Source organism: Marmota flaviventris, chromosome X (assembly GCF_047511675.1).
Source record: "Marmota flaviventris isolate mMarFla1 chromosome X, mMarFla1.hap1, whole genome shotgun sequence".
Lineage (NCBI taxonomy): Eukaryota > Metazoa > Chordata > Mammalia > Rodentia > Sciuridae > Marmota > Marmota flaviventris.
This window is the reverse complement of record NC_092518.1, coordinates 58,817,488-58,841,780: the sequence shown is the minus strand read 5'-3', so window position 1 is coordinate 58,841,780 and position 24,293 is coordinate 58,817,488. Positions and strand designations below refer to the sequence as shown.

General features: G+C 47.8%; 1 protein-coding gene across 3 annotated transcripts in view; it reads left to right on the top strand.

Annotated features, from left to right (window-relative positions):
• Stard8 (StAR related lipid transfer domain containing 8) overlaps positions 1–24,293 on the top strand; it is a 79,432-nt gene that overhangs the window by 28,798 nt on the left and 26,341 nt on the right. Inside the window, exon 1 of one of the 3 annotated variants that reach the window (XM_071606246.1) lies at positions 7,003–7,202. The exons of 1 other annotated variant lie outside the window; for it this stretch is intronic. In XM_071606246.1, coding sequence (XP_071462347.1) covers positions 7,094–7,202 — 109 coding nt within the window. In that variant the 5' untranslated portion in view covers positions 7,003–7,093. Of the gene's footprint in view, positions 1–7,002; positions 7,203–14,123; positions 14,273–24,293 lie in introns of those variants that run through there. One more of the 3 variants, XM_027935892.3, reaches the window with a different exon arrangement.

Genomic DNA, 24,293 nt, shown 5'->3' with positions numbered 1-24,293 from the left:
TGATTTCCCGCCACTCTGAAAATATTCAGAGGCAAACTGATAGGAAAATAGGTTTTCTTCAAAGCTATCTTTGAAAGAACATAAAAGAAACACATTCTTTCAAAAATTCCATCTTTGCAATCTCTGAGGGTAAACAAAGCTTTTAAAGAAGTAAAAGCATCAAAGTGAGACAAAAGGCAGGGAAAAAATATATATGCAGATTTAATTACCCTGATGGACAGTCCTGGGGAGGGGGTAATCTCAGCTTGCTTGGCATCTTCCAGGCCAGCAGAGAGGGGGCAGCCCCTCAGGCTTTATGTGCAGTACAAGGAAGTTTCTCTCAATTTTACAGGCCCTTAATTTCAGTCTATTTCAGAGACTCATATCCTGCTTGGCCCACCACAGACATCAAGACAATTCTCTACCCATTTGGAGTATCTCACTGCACAGGGGTTGGGGTTCCCATTAGCTCTCCAGTCTGTGGGATGCAGCTGACCCACAACTAAATTCCACCATCCAGGCCTTCCGATCGGGCTCTGGTCTGAGTTGGCATTTTTGCAGGTTCCCTCTTCTCTGGTTCCGGACTGCAGCCTGACTTCCAACTCATTGTTGGAGGGGAAGTCTGTGGGGAGGACCTGGCACTCTGCCCTATTCACAGCTAAAGTGTGTGTGCACCCCTATCTGTGGAGAGTGGGCCATTGCCGACACTGATTGGCTAAGAACCAATGAGTTGCCAACTTTTTTTTTTTCCAGGACCTCAACATAGGTTGCCTGGGGACACCACACTGAGGAGAAGTTATGGGAGAAATGCCCCCAGAGAACTTTGGGGCTTCTTGGTCATCTCTTCTTCTGACCGAAACTCTTGAGCTACTCAGGTCTGGTGACAGTCCTGGAAGACTGGATCTGTTGGGCAAAGCCTGGGCCAGAGCCTGGAGCTGCTTTTCCTTCCAGACAGAACTCAGGAGCTCCAGCTGTATGATGAGGGATGGACCAGAGGTTTAACGAGGGCCCACCAATTCCAGCCTGGCCTTCTGTGGACCCAGCGTCCTCTCATGCATTGGCCTGAAAGTCCAGGGGGACATACTAAGGGATGGATGCAAACAAGGCCTTCCTAGTTTGTCACAAGAAGAGGGGTATGCAGGAGGCAGAGGTTTTTTGTTGTTTTTTTTTTTTTTTTTTTTGGTACCTCGGATTGAACTCGGGGGCTCTCAATCTCAACCACTGAGCCACATCCCCAGCCATTTTTTTTGTATTTCATTTAAAGACAGGGTCTCACTGAGTTGCTCAGTGCCTCACTTTTGCTGATTCTGGTTTTGAACTCGTGATCTTTCTGCCTCAGTCTCCTGAGTCACTGGGATTACAGTCGTGCACCACTGCACCTAGCAGGAGGCAGAGTTCTGATCCCCAAGATGCAAACTGCTCCAGGGACACAAAAGCAGCCTTTGATCATGACCATGCTGGTTGCTTAAGTGGATAGAGCCTGAAACCCTTAACTAGATCACAGGGTATATGTTGCTACAGGGTGTATTGGTGCTACACCCTGCCAGGCAATGCGAAGAGGAGGAGGGACTTCTGCAAGTTCTGACATAGGTGAAGGTTTGTGTCCTAAGGCCAAGGAATGGGGATAGGGGACAGGTGTATGTGGGCACTGTAACTATTTCCCAGATAAAGGCAGAAAGATAAGTGGTCATTAGAACTGAGCAGCCTGCACAGGGGCAGGAAGAAACAATGAGGTGAGGTGAAGAGTTAAAGGATGAGTTTGCAATTGACAAACGCATCTTATTGAACAACTTAGGCTCAATAACTGGTCCCCATTTTTTCTCATCCAGGGCCTCTCACAGGCTAGACAAGCACTCTACTACTGAACTACACCCCCAGCCCTCTTTAAAGTTCTGTTTTAAGACCAGGTTTTGCTAAGTTGCTGAAGCTGGCCTTCAACTTCCATCTTCCTGCCTCAGCCTCCTGAGGAACTGGGATTACAGGTGTGTGCCACCAGGCCTGGCAAAACTTTCTATTTCTTTTTAGATGAATAAACTGAGGCTCAGTAACTTGCCAAACGTTACACAACTACTGAATGGCAGAGCCAAGGTTTGAAACCAGAATTATGCCCAAATTCCCCTTTCCTTTTCCACAAAGTACATTTGGCCAGCAAGGGGAAGGACAGAGAAAACTCACTGAAGTATAATGTTTGAGACCAAAAGCAACAAACCCCAACTCTCTGGGGTGACATCTAAGTCCTTCCATCTTTTCCATGTGAACTCTGTCTAAATGTAGAAGCAATCATGGGGCCTTTGATGGGGAAACAGAGAAGCCAGCAAGCTCAGTTTTCCAGAGCAACCTGCAGAACTATTGCCTTTCATGGCTCACTAGATGCCTCACTGGACAGAATGGCTTTCTGGTTAGGGTGCCAGGTTTGGTCCAGCCACATGAATGGCTGGATGGGAGGGGGCGTTGCCTCACCTGCAATTGTATTTCATGTTTGGTCATCAATTCATTTTTATGTACCTCCACCGCAATGATATTGGGGAAAGAAACCCCCCAATCTCTCAGCCATTATTTGGTTTTGTCAAGTCTGCTTCAGGGCTTCTCCCTCCCTCCCTCCCTCACTCACTCACCATTTGTTCAAACCTTTTATCAATATTCTCTAAGGACAGACTCTGTGTCATACCCCTTCCTGAGCAATGAATAGGCCATAAATAATAAAATATGGTCCCTGTTCTCAGAGATTTCAAATTCTTATTGAGCAGGAAGATATATAAATAACTAAGCTCAATATAGAATGACTGCTGGTGTAGCTGAGCTGTGGACTCATCCAGAAAGGGAATGACTTTTGCTATTCATAGGAATTACTCAAAGGATATATAAGACTCTTCCAGGTATAGGAGATAGGGAAAATACTTCAACCTTTTTGTGCCTCAGTTTTCTCAACTATAAAATGGGATAATAATAGTTTGTACAGATTTTCTAAAAGAAATTTGTGAGTTGAAATGTGCAAAGAGCTTAGAGTGGTGGTCAGGCACATTGAAAGCACCATATGATTGTGATGTAAGTAAAGGAAATAAGGATGTGAATTTCTGAGAAAGAGAAGAGCACATGTAACACATTTGGAGGGTTAATGAAGCTTGGTGTATTTTTGGAATGCCAGCTGAGTTGCTGGGTGAGCTTGGGCAGTCATTAGAATACCACCGTAGAAGTATGGACTTGTGCTGGTTACATAGTGCAATGGTAGAGCACTTGCCTAGCATGCCTAAAGCCCTTGGTTTGATCCTCAGTACTGAAAAAAAAAAAGCATGACCTTGTCCCTTCAGTTATGAGAAGCCACCTTTGAAGCTGGACTTTTGCAATAGGGGTAGGTGTTGGGGGGTGTGGTGGCAGAGAACTCCTGTGTGAAATGCTGTATCCATCAGCAAACAGGTGCTAGGACCAAGAGACTGTCACCAGCCAGGAAATAGTCACCAAACATGAATGGAGGAACAGCCCTGTGTATTGCCCAGCTCTGGGCTCAGATCCAAGGATTGATGAGGTGTGGGAAGAGGCACTAATGTCTGCCCTCAGGAGCTGACAACCTAATTGGAATAAGGCCCAGTGCTGCCAATAAACAAATCAATAGATCTAGTGGGAAGTGGTGAAGGGAGGAAGGTAAGAGGAGCTCCCACGTGGCCTCAGAGGCGGTATATATGAAGGTTACTATGCCACGTGTCTGGCACCTCTGGGATGCAAGGTAGTAGTTTGTAGGCATAGGAATCATAGAACCAATATGTCTCATCTTCCTGGAGGGTCAACTTTCCTCAAAGGCTTAAGAAGGAAAACACCAATTTGTATAAGAAATATATATATATATATATTTGTGTGTGTGTGTGTGTAATATAAACTGGAAAATGCAAGTAGATATTTACGATAAGAGCAGGAACTTCAAAGACATTCCCTGTGTGGAGCTAAAGCTTCAGGTTACATCTTCAGCCCCCACCCCCAAAGGCTTCACAATCTTCTCCCTCAGTCCCTGAGGGTATTTGAATACAAAAATGACACCAATGCAAAAAGTTTGAGCTCAGGAACCCTCATGACCTACCAATCATTCTTTAGAGTAAAGAAGATCCTTACAATTGTGCGGGAGATAATGGACATTCAGGTTTTAACTTCTGTCCTTACTGCTTACTAGGTGAGTGAACTTAGCAAGTTACATTACTTTTGTCATCCTTCAATTTGTCCTTCTGTAAAAGGAGGGTGATGAAGACGATGATGGTTATGATGATGATGATAATAATAATAATACAACTACTTAGAGGGTTGTGGTTGACATTAAATAATTCTCAAAGAAACACTTAGAGCAATGGCAGGCACATAGTTAGTGCTCAATATATTTTAGCTGTTATTAAATCCATTCTTGCCTCTCTCCCCCACAGTAACATTGTCAGTTAGGTTTCATCCTGACCATTTTATGGAGAAGGAAGTTGAAGCTGTGTGAGGTTAGGTAAGATGCCCCCCTCTGCCAACAGTGGCCATTCCTGCAGTGGGGAGGCTGTGGGAGTGAATGACCTCTACAGTCCTTTCCAGCTCGGAGGTTCTGTGATTCAAGTTAATTTTTGGATCCCTCTTGTATCATTGTTAAGGGTAGGGCTGAAGCATTAGAACTCAGGAAATAGGGGAGGGATTGGTCAGAGACAGAGATGCCTTAGCAGGGTAGCAAATGGCTACTGCCGCCCTTCCTTCTAGGCTGCTGTGTCCCCACGCTCACGCCCAACCAGAGAGCAGAAGGGAAACTCCTATGCTGGGAGGAAGCTGGCTGGGGCCTCCTTTTCCTCAGGCTGGAACTTGCCCCTGTGGCAACGGCAGTGAAGAGACTTCTGGAAACTCAGAAGTCAAAGGCTTAGTGGTGCCAAGCTGGGCTCAGAGGGTGCATCCTGGTGGTCATTTGCTCTGGCTGACCTAGTCCAGTATGGTGATTGCTGAGAGGCCAGTAGGTGCTGGGAGAGAAGAATGAGTTCCCCACATTCCTGATTTCACTGATTTTTGATGAAAACCAAAAAAATAATTCCATGAAATAGAGTGGCCTAATGAAAGGAGGAGCAGTCGGAATTCTGCCTTGATTCTGAAATGAACTCAGTGTGTGCCTCTGGGATGTCCTGGCCCCCACAAGAACAGTACATTCATACAGTTGATAACTATTTTGTCAATGCCTATTGATTGCCAGCACTAACCTGGGGGAATGGGGTGATGGCATGAAGAATGACATGGTAACTTCTAATTCTCTTCCATTTAGATACTAAATCTATGAAAAGTGGGTTCAAATTGCATGCCAATAAGCACACATCAACTGAACACTCTCCTTTTTCCTAGACTACTGATCAAACATAAGGCTGCTTCCCTCAGAATAGAGGCACCCAGGGCGGAGAGGATGGAGGGGAAGGGCTGTGACCCATGACACAATGGCAATGTTGAACATGCTTTGTAAATGATAAAGGGTACAAACAAGAAATACAAACAAAGCTCAGAGAAGAGTCATAGCCCATATTATGCCACAGTTCTTGCAGAGCCAGTATGAAAATCTCGGGCCCCATACTGGCCTTGGAGAGAAATGAAATGGAAATGACTGGATCTGCAAGCTGGTGACTTTCAGCTTTGTAAATGAAATCAGTCAGGCCCTTCCACCACCTCCAAATCAGGTGATACAATTTTGCTTGCTATGGGTGGGGGGTTATGTACCTTAGAGTCCAAGTTCCAGGTGTGTGTGTGTTTGTGTATCAGTGGGGATAGGTCCCCACTACTGAGCTCTTCAAGAGTAAAAGTTAATTGTTATTTATGGAGCCTGTACTCTGTGCCAGGCACCCTGTGAACTCAGCCTTCAAATCCTCACAACAGTCCTGCCACATAGAGATAACTGTCCCTGTATAGATGCTGGCCAAGTCATTTGTATTTTTGAGCCTGAGGTTTCCCATTTGTAATATAACAGAGTCTATAAAAGACAGCTTCCACTCCTGAACAGTCTTGGTACTTGCAGGATTTTAAGGTGCTCTTGTTGGAACATAGCTGGTTGCACTGCTCTTGCCAGCCAGCAGGAAAATGGGGCATTTGTGCATGTGAGTGTGTGTATGAGAGAGAGAGAGAGAGAATGAGAATATGAGAGAGAGAGAATGAGAATATGAGAGAGAGAGAATGAGAATATGAGAGAGAGAATATGAGAGAGAGAGAATGAGAATATGAGAGAGAGAGAATGAGAATATGAGAGAGAGAGAATGAGAATATGAGAGAGAGAATGAGAATATGAGAGAGAGAGAGAGAATGAGAATATGAGAGAGAGAGAATGAGAATATGAGAGAGAGAATGAGAATATGAGAGAGAGAGAATGAGAATATGAGAGAGAGAGAATGAGAATATGAGAGAGAGAGAATGAGAATATGAGAGAGAGAGAATGAGAATATGAGAGAGAGAATGAGAATATGAGAGAGAGAGAATGAGAATATGAGAGAGAGAGAATGAGAATATGAGAGAGAGAGAATGAGAATATGAGAGAGAGAGAATGAGAATATGAGAGAGAGAGAGAGAGAATATGAGAGAGAGAGGGAGAGAGAGAGAGAGAGAGAGATACAGTGTGGGAGGCTGAGGAGAGTCAGTCTGGCAAGATGGTAGGAATCATCATTCCTCTCTCCAATCTAGTGCAAAGTCTTCTTCCATGTCACCTGGTTGGTGAGATTTGGGGCATATAGGAGGTAGACACAGGGGTATGAGAGCAGGAAGGAGGGGGATCAGTGGTGAGACACCTTTTAAATAGGAGGTCAGGGTGGAAAAGGCTAGAAAGTGACTCCAACCCATGAGGGGACTCCCGCCTAATGGCACTAGGGAGAGAGTGGCAGAGTAGATGACTTGAGACTAGCGTAGCTAGACTAGAGTTCCGCACACGGTGGGGGCGTGGAACTTTCTAGTCATTACTGAGGGGGCGGGGAGACTACAGCCCTCATTCCCTCAGCTCCTCCCTTGCTCCCTCCCTGCTTCCCTGGCCAGAGGCTCAGTCCGGGTGCAACCACCCAAGGCGCCAGTGCTGGACTAGCACACTTGCTCACTCTCAGGCTCCAGAGCCTCTTGGTGCAGCGCAGCGCTGTGCGGCACCCACGGACACATGGCCGGAGCACGGGGCTGGGGGCCGGCCTTGTGGCTCCCGAAACCCCGGACGTGGACGCTGCGGGGTGTGAAGGGCACCCGATGCGACCTGCCGCGCTGGAATCCAGGTGAACAGAGCCCTGCAGACCCAGGCGGGGAGGTCCGGTCAGGGCTGGGCTGCCCTTCGCCCAGAGGCTCCTGCAGCTGCGTTACCGGCGCTGGCTTCGCGAAGCTGCCAGTCCTCACTGGCTCCCTGGCTTCCGTCCCCGTGCCGTTTTCTTCTATTAGCCCTATGCCCATTTGCCAAACTGCACCTCTGGCCGACAGTCCCCTCTTTTCAGGCCTTCCACCCCGCGCTCCTGCTTTCTTAATCGTGGACAGCTCTTGCTCTGTTCCAGAGGTGCCCCATCTTCTTATCCTGGCTGTCCATCTGGCTTTGTCCCTTCGTCTCTACCACTGCCTACACGCTTTGGCTATTAACCCATAGTAGGTGTTTAGAAAACAGTACGTCCTTTACTGCTGATTCTGCTAAGACTTTCTTAGCCTCTGTGTCTGGCGTTTGCTTGTTCATGCTTCTGCCTGTCTTCCTGTCCTGCTACATGTCTGACTCTCGGCCTCTATTTTCCCCTGGTCATTCTGTTGTCTATCTGCCCCTCTATCCAACCCCCTGGTTTTGTTTGATTGCTTTCAAACTCTATATCCTTGCTTCTTAACATTTAGACTGTAGCTCCCTACTTCCTATCCCCCTGTCAATGACCCCTTTGTACATCATTCTGTACCTCATGTGCCTATACCACTACCAGCCCAGTTATCCTTGCAGCACCTTTTTGGTCAACTCCCATTGCCTAAAAGCTTCATCCCAAGGCCTCTTTGAACCCAGAGGGATCTCTCAAAGTATCTGGAACTTTGCTTTTCTAAAAGTTGGCAGCTTTCTATATCTTTGGGCACTGCCTGCTACTTTCCCTGGTACACTCTATTGATCCTATCCAAATGATAGGGAGGAAATAGTAAACTGGGTTGGGTTTCTCACCATAGATTTGTAATGGATCCTGAACTACTGAAAGGGCACTCAAGAGATCCTAGATCAGACTCTGATTATACACACCACACACACAACACACTGGGGTCCAGAGAAGGCAAGATTCTCTGCCAGATCACCAAACATCTCTGTGATAGAAGCAGCAGGTTAGAAACCAGATTTAGAGACCCTAGCCCCTGACCCAGGAGTCTCAATCCTGGGGGTCTGTTAATCCAGAGACATCAGATCCTGCCCACCCGTTTGGGATAGGCATTCTCTGTTAGGATAGGCTACACTTGCCTCTCCCCACTGGAGTGGGAGTTCCAAAAAGGCAGAGACCCAGGCTGCTGTGACTCGGTACTCCATTCCACATCCCCATCTTTGCAAGTACCTGACCCAGACAGCGTCTGGGCACCACATTATCTGAACCATATGTTTGGGCATGGGGAACCCCAGCTGATGCTAATCAGATCCGAAGCACTATTTAGTGAGAGGGTGTGTATTTGGAGGTATGGTGGTGGTGTGTGTGTGGGGGGGAAGCTATTCTTAGAGAAGAGCCTCTGAGAGGGGACAGGGACTTTGAAGCCAAGCAGAGCCTAACCCCTTGGCTAAGTGACCCTTGAACCTCACCACACATCCCACCCCCTCTCTGATGGCCTCCTGGGGCTTCTGAGGGCTGCCTTTCAGGGACAGCAGGGGGTGGTTGTCTGGAGGTGGGCTTAGTGACCTGAACACACATAGTTAAGCCCTGAAGACCCATTGCCACAGGGTTGGGCTGGGCCTGTTCTGGGCAGTACTGTGAGAGCCTTACCCCTCCCCAAGCAGCCCTCCAATGTGTTGGGCGTGGGGTCTGGTGGCAGCAGCAGGGCAGGCCATGTGGGCTGATGGGGGAGCGTGTGGTAGAGAGGAAGAGCCCCCTTTCTTTGCCCTCCATCTCTTCCTCACCCTCCCAGGTTTTGTTGTGGAAGCCACAGCCCCAGAAGGACATGTGCAAGGTCCCAGGCAAGGGGACAGGGTCCTGAGGTCTGCTCAGGGGCTCTGGGTGCCCATGGGTCCAGGTGCGCTGAGGGTGATTCTGTGGCAGAGACTGGTCCCAGCCTCTGAGCCCACTTGGCCTCACCCCTCCCTTCCACAGCTTTCCTCTCACCCTTCCTTTCTCTCCCTTCCTCTGTTTTTTCTGGCCTTTCTCTTAGCTCCCTCCTTCCTCAGAGATCCTCACTCCACTCCTAGCCTCTTGCTCTGCAGAAGCTCCACATCCTCAGGAACACACAGAGAATCTCACAGAGCAGAGAATGTTCTGGAAAGAAAGGCCTTGGGAACTAGGGTCCTGCCTTTGTTTATCTAGGTGAGGAAATAAGACCTATCCCGGGCAGAGCCTGGATCAGGCCAAGGGAAGAGTTGGGGTCTAGAGAAAGTGACCGTGTGGCCGCAGCTGCTTGTGTGTGTGTGTTCCTGTTGAGGGGCGTGGGGCCAGATGAGGGGCAGTGGTAAGGGTGGGCTTGCCTTGGCTCATGTCCTCAGCACACTGTGACCTTCCACTGCAGGGCAGCCATGGGGTGGCTGGGGGTGGACATCCTACTCTGGGAGTCCATGCCTCTGTCACCAGTTGCCCTGTCCATGGTGACCTACCTCTTGGATTGGGCCTGGGCCAGGCAGACCCCCTTGAGGGAATGGGGGTTCATATGTGCTCCATCTGCCTATAGCAGCAAACCTGGGGCCCCCTTGAACCCACCAGCCAGTGCAGGCTCTGGCTGGGGTCTGCTGCATGGCTTTGGGGTCCAGCCTTCCACCGGGCTGACACCTTGCCTAGTGTTTGGTAGGGACGATGACAGCTCTTGGCATACCTGGGTGAGAGTGGGGCCTGGGTGCTCTGCCTGCGTGCCCAGTCCCAGTGCCTGGAGTCACCTGTGGGCTGCTGAGGCTTCCGGGCACAGGGATGGAGCACCTCTGTGTCCCAGCTGAGGGGGGGGGGGAGCGCAGAGAGGCTGGGTGACCCTGAAGTCCCCTGGCCTGGGTGGGGCTTGGCCAGCTCTGAGCTTCCCTCAGTGCCAGTGCAGAGCTTCTCCTTCCAGGCTGCTTGGAGGTGGCAGGTGGGTGCGGCCATGGTTGTGCCCTGGGCTGAGGGCTGAGAGGGGTCTTTGTGCTCCTCCCAGGATCCAGTTTTCTGTCCCCCATCCCCACTTGGCAAGGTACAAACAGTGAGGAGCCTGTGTGCCCGGCCCCTTTCCACCCCTGCCACTGCAGCCTCCGCCTCCTGAGATGTACCCCTGCTCACACTGCCCCCTCCTTAGTGCGGGTCCCCCTGCCGTGGCCACAGCACCTCAGGAATTTTCTTAATAAACCACGACCACTCCATGTTGTTCACATCTGATCAATGGCCCTCTTTCACGAGGCTGGGTGGGGACCCCAAGCCACCAGGAGCAGGTTTTGCTCGTGGAGTTCCATGAGGCCTTCAGGAATGCGTGCACAAGTGTGGAAGCCCGTGAGAGAAGGCATCTTTTGTCATGTGCTGGGAGCAGAGGTCACAGTGTAATTCATTTCCTCCTCAAGGCTCCACTTTCCCGTTTACACTCCTCAGCTGAGTTCCCACCAGTGATTTGCTGTTGCTCCCTTACCTTCCATGGAAAAAGTAGTGGTAGGGTCTGTTTGTTGCTGTCCTGACATTTGCTCCAGCCTTTGAGGAATGAGGCTGTGGGCTTGCCTGCAACAGAGTGATAAAATCCTATTCCCAGGCAGAGAGGGATGTAGGGACTGTTGTGAGTCCTCAGAGAGGCCCATGTTGGACCCAAAGGTCTCAGAGACAGGTTCTGGCTGGTAGTAGGTGAAGTTGCTGTCTGCTACATTCTAGAAGAAAGAGACTGATTGGCCCTTTAAAAACATTAGTTCTATAGCTCCTTCACTCTGACCCCTGCCACTGGCCTTTACAGAACACTCTCACATCCATTGTGTCCACTTTGTGCACTTGTCATTAAACTCTCCTCCCATTTTACAGGTGAAAAAATTGATGCTTGTAGTGATACAATGACTTGTCCTGGGACTTGGTCAGAAAGCATAACTAGGACTAACATCCAGCTCTTCTTTCTAATCCAACGCTCTTTCCACCATTTCTCAGGCCTCTGTCTCCATATCTGGCACTTATGAGAACCTGCTATGTGGCAGCCATCATTTTAAGTGATTTTTAGCCCCGTAGCTCTGTTCCACAGCCACAGTACTGTGATTATCATCTATAGTGTACAGATGAGGATATGAAACCACAGAGCCGCAGAGCTAGAGGTGGGGTTTGTACCACGGTGTCTGGCTCTGGAGTCCGTTACACTCTCCTATACAGCTGGGCTCTGGTAGTGATAAGAATGAAGGAAGTTCCATACCACAGGCATAGAAACACATACACAACCACTTTTTTTTTTTTTTTTGCCAGCCTTTAGCCTGCTTCATACACTACATTTCCCTGAGCTGCCATCCAGTGTAGCAGGGGTGGACTATAAAACACAAGCAAGAGCTGGGGCTGTAGCTCAGTGGCAGAACGCTTGCCTAACACATGTGGGGCACTGGGTTTGATCGTCAGCATTACATAAAAATAAAAACGAATTAAGGCATGCTGTCCATCAACAACTACAAAAAATAAAATTAAAAAACACAAGCAAGAGTGAGAACTTGTGGGAAAAGGGAAGCCAAGAACCTAAAGCTCCAGTTATCTGCAGAGCTGCTCAGTCTACATCCCAGAAGGCACCATTTCTTCATCCACTCCAAGCACTATTACTGATTATCCATTCCATTCAGGACAGAGTCAGGCTGAAGTGGGGAGCCAGGGCTGGCAGTATTGAAGGGGCTCAGCTGTCTTTGCCCTTCTGAAGAGGCTGAGCTCTCCTTGCCTTTTTGAAGCTGAAAGATGAGGGAGATTTAAGATTAAAAAAAAGAAGAACCAAGGAAATAGCCCTGATATTGCTTGGACTATTTCAAAATGTCATATTGTACATGGAAAATATTAGGATTGTAGCTTTCCTTGACTATTGTTTTCATTCAGTCATTCAAAGAAATATTTTTATTGAATGCTTACTCTATGCCAGATACTGTGAAGTTCTTGTTCTATTTATTTATAGCAGTTTCTGGGTTTTTTTGTAGTGTTCCTTTTGTAGTTTTGTACCTCCTGTCCCATTTTACCACTAAGCTATATCCCCAACCTTTTTTTTTAAATTTTGAGACATGGTCTCACTAAGTTGTCCAGGCTGGCCTTGAACTATTGATTCTCCTGCCTCAGGCACCTGTGTAGCTGGGATTATGGATGTGAGCCACCATGCCCACCAATTTTTGTAATTTTTGGTATATTTTATACTTTTGTAGTTTTCTAGTTTGAGTGCCTTTTAAAAAAATAACTGATGTCTCAGAATTCATCCTGATTCAGTTATATGTAACTACTGAAAGATAAGTTGGGTTTGCTTATTTTTCATAGGATTTTAATTTCTTCATATCTTTCAATATTTATTCAACCACTAGCAAACATTACTGAGAAACCACTGTAGGCAATGGGGTAAATGAAATCAGCTCTGACATGGTTTCTTCCCCTTGGGGAGGAGATAGGATCATGGTGGGGATCCCTACTTTTACGTCCTTTCTAGCATTTGTTCATAAGCAAGATATGTTTGGCTTCAAGTCAGGACCTTAGGGATGCTTACAATTATTACAGTCCAGCCTCAGGAAGGAGGTCATATCCCTTCCCAACCATCATAAGGATTCCTGACTCTGGGTAGGATTTTGTTTCCAGAAGTGAGTTATTGTATTCAGGCCTCATCCACCTTCAAGATGGCTCACCTTGAACAAATTGCCAGATACCAACTACAGCCCTGCCTTTGAGAGTAACAAAGGGCTAGGCGCAGGCAGTAGCCTCTCTTCATTGTTGCACCTCTGAATCTCATAAGGGCAGGAGAACTTCAATTTGACTTAGTAGACTTAGTAGACTGAAGGCCAGGAAGGAGGGAGAATCTGGAACTAAGCTAGGTTCTGTCATTGTCATGGGTGAATTTGAGAAAGTTGCCATCTGGAAAATCATGTTTGCTCTCATCTGTGTTGGATAATCTAGCAAGCAAATTTGATGGATGCTGCAGTTCCTGCATTCTAAGAACCTCAGCTTCATTTCTCCCATCTGTTAGGTGTGGGGAAAATAACCAATAGCATGGATTTGCTGAGTTGCTTAGAGCGAGTCACTTCTCCTCAATTTTTGTAATAGTAAATGTGGGGGAATAGTGGATAGACTTCAGGAGGATTTAAATACTCCCAACCCTGACTAACAGGAGTCCTCAATTCAACAGTGAAATTGAAGCTGTGAACTTGCGTTGGAATCTTGGGAGGAAAGCAACAGAGAAATCAAATCCTAACATGGTTTCTTACTGAATTTGGGCTTTCCGGTGGTACTTGCTGTCAGAACTGGAAGCCCACTCCTGCCATGATTAATGCCGGTTTCCTCCAAATTTCCATGCATTTCTGTATGAAGATAACTTGAGTGGGGGGCGACAGAGGGGTAGTGTTATCAGGGAAGTTGCAGAATGCTGGGACCTGAGCAAGGTAGGGATGGCAACTTCCTGCTCAAATATTGAATTATTTAGTTCTCCTTTGAGATTTCACTGAAGGCGTCCTCTGGGGTCCCCATAAATTATCCTGAGCAAATCACTGAACCCTCTTGTGTACGTGGTATAAGTATTTGAAGCCCCCACGCGGTGCAGCACACATTTAGAACTCAATAAATATTAATCTGTGCGTCTGACCAACTCGCTCCTTCACCCTGGGTCTTTGGCTTTGGGCTGGTGCTTCCTCCCTCCCGCGGTGTGACCTGAGGGAAAGGCAGCGGCGTGGGGATTGGAGCAGCCGCCAAGCAGAGCCCCGCCCACCCCAATTTGGGCGGTTTTCTGGGGAGGCTACTGGGCCAGATTGCGCGTTCATTGGTTGAGGGTCCTGTAAGTGGGCGGGGCGGCGCTACTGCCGGACTAGCAGCCGCTCCCTCCCCACCTGTGAGGAGAGTGGACTCGGGTTGACAACGGCTAAGCAGCAGCGCCAGCTGCTCCTCTGGCTGGCACCGTTACCCCCGCCAGACTCCAGACTTCTCGCGTGCCCCGGAGGGAGCAGTCCCGCCTGTGCTCGCCTGTCTTTGTGTCGGGCAGAAGCCAAAGAGGTGGACTCGGTTTCCAGGTAAGAGTTGGGGCGATGGTAGAGGAAGGGGGTGCCTTGGTTCCCTCCTCCCGCCTAATCTCTCTGGCGCGCTCCGGCCGGGCCCCTCTCCTAGCGGTTCCACGGGGGCGACGTACATAGGAAACCGGGAGAAAACAGGCCGAACCCGGTTATCTCCAAGATTTGGGTTCAGAGTTAACGAAATCGGGGGGGGGGGGCGGCTCCTGAGAGCACTGGCCACACTGTCGGCCAGAGAAGCCCAGCGAGTGGGGCTGTGAAAAGTGTCCGCCTGCCACCCCTGGGCCTGGGTGGAGCAGGGAGCCGTTGCTCGGAGGCTTCAGAGGGGTGTGCGGCAGGGCCGGGGTGCCGGGGCTTTGGGCTCCGCGGCCAAGTCACGCTGTGTCTCCTACCCGCTTCTCCTTCATCTGCTTTCGAGGGCATTTCCAGGAAGCCATACTCGGCCGATGGACTTTCCCGGCTGCCAGTCTCTCACTGCCTTCGTTTCTGAGAAATGCCTAGGAGTTTCTTCGTGTCAACGTGGTGTTAGGGACCAAGGGAAAACTTCTGGGTAGGTCGCGTCTTTCTAGGGCTCAGCTCCCGCATGAAGACCGAAATGCGTGTAGATGAGAGGACTTCTGAAGAAAGGCCTCTCCGTGGAAGTTTTGGAAAGTTCCAAATTAGATAGTCAGAGGTTGTCTCTTCTCCCAACACTTGTTGAAGTTGAGCAATGAATTATCACTCGGGAAACTGGGGTTCAGCCAGTTTATGTGACCTTAGGCGAGTCGTACTACTTCTGTGAACTTAAGTGTATTGGACTGCACCTCAGATGGCAGCTGGATTTCAATATTTAAAGGGCGCAGTCTCTTCTGCTGACACTTGGTTACTTGGTTACCCTGGGGCCCATCTTCTAACTGGCAGGTAAAGGGTTGTCTCTGGGACGCTTGGGGTGACAGGAGCTATGCAGTTTGAGTTTTGCGTTGATTATGCAGCTAAGCCAGCTGGAAAACTAGTGCGTATGGGGGTGGTGTGCAAGACAGTGGCCATACTGAAGGTGGGGAGAGGTAGGTGTTTCCTTCTAAAGCCCTGGGTCCCTGAGGTTGGGGACCCCAGAGAGTAAGCTCTGGAGGTTTCTCCTCCCCAGTGCTGCTGGGGAGGAAAGGGCAGTAAATCACACCCAGGACTATTTTCAAACCCTAAATCTTCCTGAGCCACCAGTTCCCACCCCCAGTCTAAGGGTGCAGTCTCCCCTCACCATCTGTATCCTTGCTATCTGAGACCACCCCCACTTTAATCCTCCTGGAATGAAGGAGGGACAAAACTTGTCTGGGAATGGAAGGGAAGGCATCCCCAAAACAGAAGGCTGAAAGTAGTTTCTGGGTGGCTGGTGGAGTGCAAGACCATGATGGGGAGGGGTGTGTTTGGGAGTGGGTGGGTGAAACTTTTTTGCCCTAAAACTGTAACTGCCATTTAGCTAGACACACTAAACTGGTCTTCATTTCAGAGATTTGGCCTTACATCCAGGTTCTGGATTTGGAATTTCTGCTCCCTGAACATCTATGGTTAGGGCTAGGAAATGCCACACTGGAGAGAGTCTTGTCTCCCTGGTTCTAATGCCTTTTTTCCATACCTTAAGCAACTCTTGGAGAAATATTTGGAACCTCACTGTGCATCTTACAACTCCCCTGTGCCTTTGGGAGCAGCTTCCAGGAGATGATATTGGGGGGTGTTAAAAAAAACAATCAGAGGAGACAAAGGTGCACAAAGGGGCTGGGTAACTCTGTATGAGTGCTGTGGTTAGGCAGTGAGTCTTACAAGAGAATTGTAGGGCCTTGCTTGTGAAACCTTAACACCTCCTGAGTTCAAGAAGAGGAACAAAAGAAAGTGGCACTAAGAGACCTAGACTTTGACCCTCTATATGTCTTCTTAAATTTTTAAAAATCCATTGCTGGGATTACAAATTGGAGGGGAGCAGAAGACTCTTGGGGCCAGGTTTAGGGATAGTAGTAGGGACACAAAAGCAAGAAGGTCAACAAAAGGAGGAAGGGATGGTATCTAGTTGGGATGCTATTGTAGCTGCCAATGCAGTGGAACAAGTTCTGGAACTCCTTGTTCTAGCCATGGAAAATTTGGGTTTGGTGGATGGCAGGTTTAACAAAGGCAGGCTATGCACTCATTCATCTTCTTGGGGAAGGTGAGGCAAGGGGTCTGGCTGGAATAAGGAGTTGATTTGGGCTTGAGTAAGAGAGAGAAAACTTTTTCTTGGGCTTCCAGTTTGGGTAGAATTAAGCATCATGGCCTTGGGCCTTGGGGAGGCTGCTCAGCAGACAAAATGGGGATAGGAATGGAAAAGAGGCCAGGATTTGGGGGTGGAAAGTATGAACTCCTCAAGGTCTCAGTGAGTTTTATATTCTCCCCGACCCCATGACCCCGTGGAGGGTAGTTGGGCACACAGTTGTTGAGGTAAAGTATTTATTAAAGTTCTGTTCATCTGTGACTTGGGTTCTTGGTGTGTGTGTATGTGTGTGTGTGTGTGTGTGTGTGTGAGCATGCATGCATTTCAAGGGAAGGTCTTAGTTGATACAAATCAGTGGACTGGAGGCCACAGTCTGGGCCCTTGTCAAAAGTTTAGATTGCCGTATTTTTGTGTTGAGTTTCTTTTTGTGCAGTCCTCCATGTTGGGAACTTCCATTCCCAATAGTTGCTGTTCCTGCTTACCTCAACTGCATAAAGAATTAGAGAACTGAATGTTAAGTTCCTTCAGAGTCCCAAGGTGGCATAGAGCAGAGGTTGGGAATTGGCAATATGGAGGTTTAGATCCAGTCTCTGCCACTCTCCTCAACCTCAGACTCAGTTTCTCTCCACTTTTTCCCCTTCAGTGAGTTAAACCAGTGGATACACAGCTATGAACTTTGTAAACTACCAAGTACTTTTACAAATTATTAATCATTAAGTTTAGGTGTGGTGCCAGGTCTTGTGGCGATCACAGAATTACAACCCCCTTCAGTGAATCTTTCATCTAGTTTGAGGGTTAGTGGTCTGAGTAATACATGGCCCACTAAAATTCTTTACCTCAGTGAAGGCTTTTAAAGAAATTATGAAGAGGGTATGAGGTTGTGGCTTATTGGTAGAGTGCTTGCCTAGTGTGTGTGAGGCACTGGGTTCAATCCTCAGCACCACATAAAAAATTAATTAATTAATTAATTAACGGTGTTTATCTATAACTAAAAAAATTAAAAATAAAAGAAATTATAAAGAACCATTAATATATATCAAAAGAGAGACAATTAGTGTAATAGGCCTCAGGTATCCCCACCTACTTCACCCCCTTTCTTTTTATTTTGAAACAAATCCCAGATACCTTATCAATTCATCTAAAAATATTTCAATATATATCTCTAAAAAATATATCATCAAAAAAAAAATAACCACACTATCATTATCACACCAAGAACAGTCCCTTAATATTATCAAATGTCTGATCAGTGTTCCTATTTCCAGTTGTTGAGGAGATTTTTGCCCTGGGAGTTCAGTCCAGGGAGCGATTGCTTTTGACTGAGGGGAAGGTGACTGACAGAGGCAGTGACATTTGAGCTGAACCTTGGAAGCAAAGCCCATTAAAAGTCCAAGCTAGAGGGGATTATGGAGCCCTAGTCCCTCATTTTACAGATGCCACACTGCTAGTGTGGCTGCAGCTTGGTGGCAGATGTTAACTGCCTCTGGGACTCCCCATCTCTAGGCTGACCTGTGGAAACTTCTCCCAGAAACTCAACACCTCTGTTTCTCTGGTGGTAAATGAGAGTTCTGACTCCCACTTGCCTCCCCAGTTCCAGGGCCACCCAGGAGCTTGAGGTCAGCAGGCCTGGGAGAATTCCTGGGAGGCTGCTCTCCACCCAGGCCCCTCCCCAGCCCCTGGCCCCTGAGGCCAGTTCAGAGCAAAACAGGATGCATTCAGGATGAGCGTCTTTTCCAGCTTGTCATCTAATCACCAAGGCCCAGCTTGGAGCTTCCTCTCTCATTCATGATAAAAACCCTCACTGTCTCTCTTTTCCCGCCCGCCCCAGTAAGGGTGTGCTGACTTCCTCCATTTCCGGGCCAGCCCTCCTCCACCCCAGTGTGGGCTGAGGGAGAGCTTTCCTCAATACAGGCTTCTGCCCCTTACACTCCACCGCAGCCTATCAGAAAGGGACAGAAAGACCCCAGGAATTTTCTCCCTGGCTGCAGCCTCCTGCTCTTGGGCTGTCCTTGGGAAAGGAGTGGCCCCTTTCCAGCAAGCTTGGGGTCCTGCCACTGCTTGGTTAATGATTGAGCCACATAATAACCACCTTGGAAAGTCACCTCTAGGGGATAGACATTAACTAACTCCCTGTCCACCCCAGGCCTTAAAGGGACCCCATCCTAAACACCAAACTTCCCCTTGAGGGGACATTGACAAACATTCAGTCACAGGAACTTCTTGGGCCAATTAAAATTCTACCCCTTTGTCCTTTACTTAGGCAAATAGAAATAGTTATTCACATGGATTGAAGGACACATGGTCAGGTTGGATGGTCCTGAGAAAGGCAGGGTAGTTGAATCAGTAGGGATTTGTATGGGCACCAGTGGGGTGAGGAGTTAAGCATCAGTGTCAGAAGCATATTAGAGGGGTGTTTCCAGAAGCAACAGATCCTCTGATCCCAATTTGAAAGTCTGAAAGAGCAAGAAATGCCCACTCAAAGGGTGTGCTGTTGCTAGGTGAGTTAGTGTGAGCGTGTATGAGTGTTTTGAGCACAGCTGTGAGTCCCTCCATACTGGACTGAGAAGTTGAGGGCCTCTGTAGTGGAGGATGATTTCCTCAGAGAGCCTGTATCCAGAGAAGCAGTAGGAGTTGGGAAGGGATGGGCGAGAACCCAGACCCAATTTAGAAAGCTCCAGACCACAAGCAGCTTTCTACAGTTTCAGTGGGAAGAGAAGGAACCAACATTTAATGAACCCTGGTTGGACCAACTACAACATCAGAAAACTCCGCTTCTGGTTCTGCCACTCTGTGAATGACTTTGGGGAAGATGGTTGCTTTCTCTGGGCCTATATTTCCATGTCTATAAAGCAGGCAGTGTAGGTGGCATGGTCTCAGGATCTCCCAGGCTCCCTTACATCTGTGCAGTTATGCATTCCCACTCAAGACCTTACTGCTTTTTTTTTTTTGGTACCAGGGATTGAATTGAGGAGCACTCAACCACTGAACCACATCCCCAGTCATATTTTATATTTTATTTAGAGACAGGGTCTCACTAAGTTGCTTAGTGCCTCGCTAAATTGCTGAGGCTGGCTTTGAACTTGCAATCCTCCTGCATCGGCCTCCCTAGCTGCTGGAATTACAAGCATGCACCACTGTGTCCTACAAAGACCTTATTTCTTATCCACAGGGTTAAGGAAGACTGGCTTCAAGTTCATCCAGGCCTAGTCACTAAATATTCTAATAGCTTGGATCAGTTTGGGTTCTCCTCTGGCGTGGGCTTTTGTGCTGTTTGTTCTCTAGTCCCTCCCCATGCTTGCATCTGCCCCAGGTGGCTACCCTCTGACCCATTCAGCCACAAGTTAATGAGTGACCTGCTCCCCCTGCTCCACTGGCCCAAGGTGTTCCTGGGATCCCAGGTCTCTGCGAAAAGCAAGGAGGGCATGGCCAGCTCCAGTCACCTTTCTGTTTTTTTTTTCCCCACCATCCCCCTAGAGGTAGGCATGCAGACTGAATCCAGGAGAGAAGGGCCTTTAAAGGACACTGAATCCAAGTCACCTTCTGAAGTTCGTGTCTTCCCACCATGTACTTGTGTAGTTCTTGCTCGCCTGTCTTCAGTAACTGGGAGTGCTGCATTTTAAGCAATAGCTTTCATCTGAGGGATATCTGAAAGTTTTATCTCATGTCAAACATAACTATGTCTCCCTGAAGTTTCTAATCCTGGGTCCAGTTCTGCCCCTTTGGACTACCTAGAATGTCTGAGAACAGAACTCAAGTCCCCATGTGTCTTCTCCAGGGCAAACAACCTCAGCTCCTCCAACTATTCCTCTCAGCCCCCTTCCCAGCCCATACTATATTGTGGCTCCCTTAATGTATGTGGGCAGGAAATAGGGTGCTGAAAGCTCTTCACTCACTGTTTACTTCTTGTCTGAACTTTTCAGTATCATATCTCCTTAATTCTTTTCTGATGACCCCAATAGGTAGACACTAAAAGCTAGACTCTTGGGTCCAAACACCTTATACAGATCTCTTCCTGATTTGTTCATCCAGCCAGCTCCCATGACTGGGGAGTCCTTTTTCTTATCAGTGCCCCTTTGGTGGGGGACAAGCCTGGTGAGAGCAGGTGCCCAAGTTGATGAGCTGAATACAGGGTAATATGGGGGGCTTCCAGTATACCCTGATTTTCTGACACTTGCCTTCATATTTGGAGCTGGAGTGGGTGGAGGAAAGGGGATATTTTAGGGAATACTGAAGCCGGAAATGAGTATGAGCCATGCCCACAGTGGGGCCTAAAAGAGTGAATCAGACAGGGAGAAACACCAACTCAGTCATTCCTTCTCCCAGTAGTTGATGACAGTGACAACGACGAGTCCTCCCATTTCTTCCATGATCCTACTTCATTCTCAAAGCAACCCAATAAAGTAGAGGTCCCTCCCTCAGTGTGACCATTGGTGATCAGATGAGGACAAGGGAAGGGAAATGAACAGTTTTCACTGAGTACTGAGGGAGGATTTGGAACCTAGGTCTACTGAAGCTCAGCTCTCCCTGGTTTCCCCACAAACCATACCCAGCAGGAGAGGCAGCTTCCCCACCACAGAGGAACCTCTGCCTGGGCTTCAGCCCTGTTCCCCTGGTAGAGGGAGCAACCTCCAGGGGAGGTAGCCTAGGATTTCCTGCCTTTTATCTGCACTGGCCAAAGGCTGGCCTGTCTGAAGTGTGAGATAGGCACCTGCAGGCCGCCATTCTGTTCCAGGCTGAGGTCAAATCAGGCTCAGGCAGGGCCAGGGAGCTTGTAGGAAGAGCTTGGCCCTAAACATCTGGTGTGAGTAACCCCTACCCCAGCAGGACCTTTTCTGTGGGAAAAAAACAAAGAGGGGAATGTGGGAAAAGGGCCAGAGTGGAGCAGAAGTAAAATATATCTAGAGGTGTACACGATGTGCGGGGGGCAGAAGGGTGTCCTGGCAAAGAGCATGAACTCTGGTATATGCAGCCCTGGGTGACTTCACATAAATTATGTCACCTTTATGAGCCTTGATATAGTCAAATATGAAATGGAGATATGTACCTACCTCTTGGGAATGTTAAATAGTCAGTCCAACAATATATATAAAATTCTAGCTGTTGTTGTTGCTTAATAGTACTTTCTTGTCACCTTGCTGTTTTTCAGGGACTTGGGGATGTGTAGGGCTGAAATCCGCCACCTCTGGGCATTAGGTTTGGCTTTTTCTATCATTTCCAATTTCACCTCATTTGTAAAAGCTCTCCATAGCTGGACCCACCTAAAGGGCTCCTTCTTCTGGCCTTCTTTAGAGACATTTATGACACTGCAACAGGTTGTGGTAATGGCAACACCAATAATAATAGTGAACACTTCTAAATCCCTGATACACTTTAAGATGCTTAATTTTTTGGAGGGGGGTACCAGGGATTGAACTCAGGGGTGCCACATCCCCAGCTCTATTTTGTATTTTATTTAGAGAGAGAGTCTCACTGAGTTCCTTAGTGCCTTACTGGATTGCTAAGGCTGGCTCTGAATTTGCGATCCTCCTGCCTCTGAGCCACTGGGATTACGTGTGTGTACCATCATGCCTGGCTAACATGCTTAACTTGGATGATGATTCTGTAAGGCAGTTACTGCTATCATGTTCCCAATTACACATAAATAAATTGAATCAGGAGAGGTTAAAGGAAGAACATGCTCAGACCCATGCAGCTAAGGAATAATGGTAGAAGGATTGGGACCCAGGGAGTCTGACTCCATGTCCTCTGCCCTTAATGGCTGGACCTTTCCTTTCTCTGTCCTGATGCCTGGCCAAGAGGCAAGGGAGTATGGGTTTCCCTCCTCCTTCTAAGTGCTCATCACACCCAGAAGCCATCAGTCACTTCTGTGCAGTCAGGTCCTTGCCTGCCCTGTCTGTCCCCTACCACCTCTAAGGTGGACAGATGGAAAGAGGGAAAACACAAAGGAGTGGGTATTATGTTCTAAAGTGGAGTCCTGTTAAGGTAGGGGAAGGGCATACAGGACAGATGTGGGTGGGCAGGTTCTGGCATCAGAACAAAGCCTGCCTGCTTAGCACCTTTCAGCACTGAGGGTCAGAAACAGGGTGCTCGGTGGCATCAGGGAAAAAGAGACATTTTCATGTGTTGTCTTGACAACCAGGTTGCATTATTTAGAAGGCGTGGGTGGGCAGGGGCAGGCAGGAGACTGGTTGGATTAACACTTGTGATCCCTCCAGCTCATATGGCCTATGCTTGAATTGGGAGTGTGTGGGTGGGGAGTTGTCCAGATCCAGCCCTCCCTTCAATGTTCCCATCTCAAGCTCCTTGGGGGCTGCAAACTTCCTTCCTCAGGCTGTACCAGCTGCCATCCCCTTTGCTTTGGAGTTCATTCCCTATTATTTTATTTCCAAAACAAGCCCCAGGGTATCCTTTGAAGGGACAGTCCATCTTAGCCTCTGCCTCCCTGAGAAGGATGAGCCTGGCAATATTTCTGGCCAAGTATTCTAGGAGATATCAGCTTTTCTTGTGCTTTCAGATGTTGCTGTCCACCATATGGCCTGGCGCTCAGTGGGTACTCAGGTACTATTAGGTGAATATGTGTACAACTGATGGGGAGTGACTTCAGAGGGGAAAGCAAGAAGGAGGCTAAAATGGAAACTAGCAGGAGGGGATCAGAAATTTAAGCAGACTCCTGGCCTCATCTGTATTCCAGTAGAAGCCACTTGACCATGTATAGCCTCAGTTTCCCCATTTGTGCAGTAGGCATTGCCTGCTTTGGACAAGGTTGTTGTAGGGATCAAATGAGATGTGAGATGATCTGGTGCTTTCCCCACTTATGGGAAGTTACTTCAGCCTAAGGGTTCACACTGCACAAACCCCTGATAGGTGGTTTGTTTGTTTGTTTTGTGTGTGTGTGTGTGTGTGTGTGTGTGTGTGTGTGTACACTATGTGCCAGACCCCAGCCTAGCCAATTTCTCCTTATAAAAGAGGATGATTCTAATTTGGTACTTTGTACTTTGGAGCCAGATTGCCTAGATTTACATCTTGGCCCATCACTACTTATCTGCTGATATTGGACAAGTTATCCCTATCTGTTCCTCAGTTTCCTCATCTGTAAAACATATCATTGGAGCACTTACCTCACAGAGTTACTATGAACATTCAGTGGTATAATCCATTTTAAAAATGCCTGATGAAATGCCTGAGACTTATTAATGGCTCAGTATGCTTGAGCTATTATATCATCTCATTTTATCCTCACAAAAACCTTATGTTGTTGGGGCTGGAACTGTGGCTCAGCGATAGAGTGCTCGCCTAGCATGTGCAAGGCTCTGGGTTCAATCCTCAGCATCACATAAAAATAAATAAATAAAATATCGTGTCCAACTACAACTAAATTTTTTTTTAAAAAAACTCATGTCGTTCTACTATGATTATATCACTACTTTGCAGATGAAGACAATGAAGCAAATGGAAGGTAATTAACTTGACCAGTATAATCTGTGTAAAGTTTTTTTTTTTTGGTGGAGATTGAACCCCTCAGGGCCACTTAACCACTGAGCCACATCCCAGCCCTTTTTATTTTTTATTTTGAGACAGGATCTTGCTAAGTTGCTTAGGGCCTTGCAAAGTTGCTGAAGCTGGCTTTGAACTTGTAATCCCCCTGCATGAGCCTCCCAAATTGCTGGGATACAGGTGTGTGCCAACATTCCTGGCCAATCTGTGTAAAGTTCTTGACCCATGGCCTGACACATAGTAAGCACTCAGTAATTAGTAGTGTGTATTGATAATTACCATTAATAATTCAGTATCATAAACATTGTTGTTGTT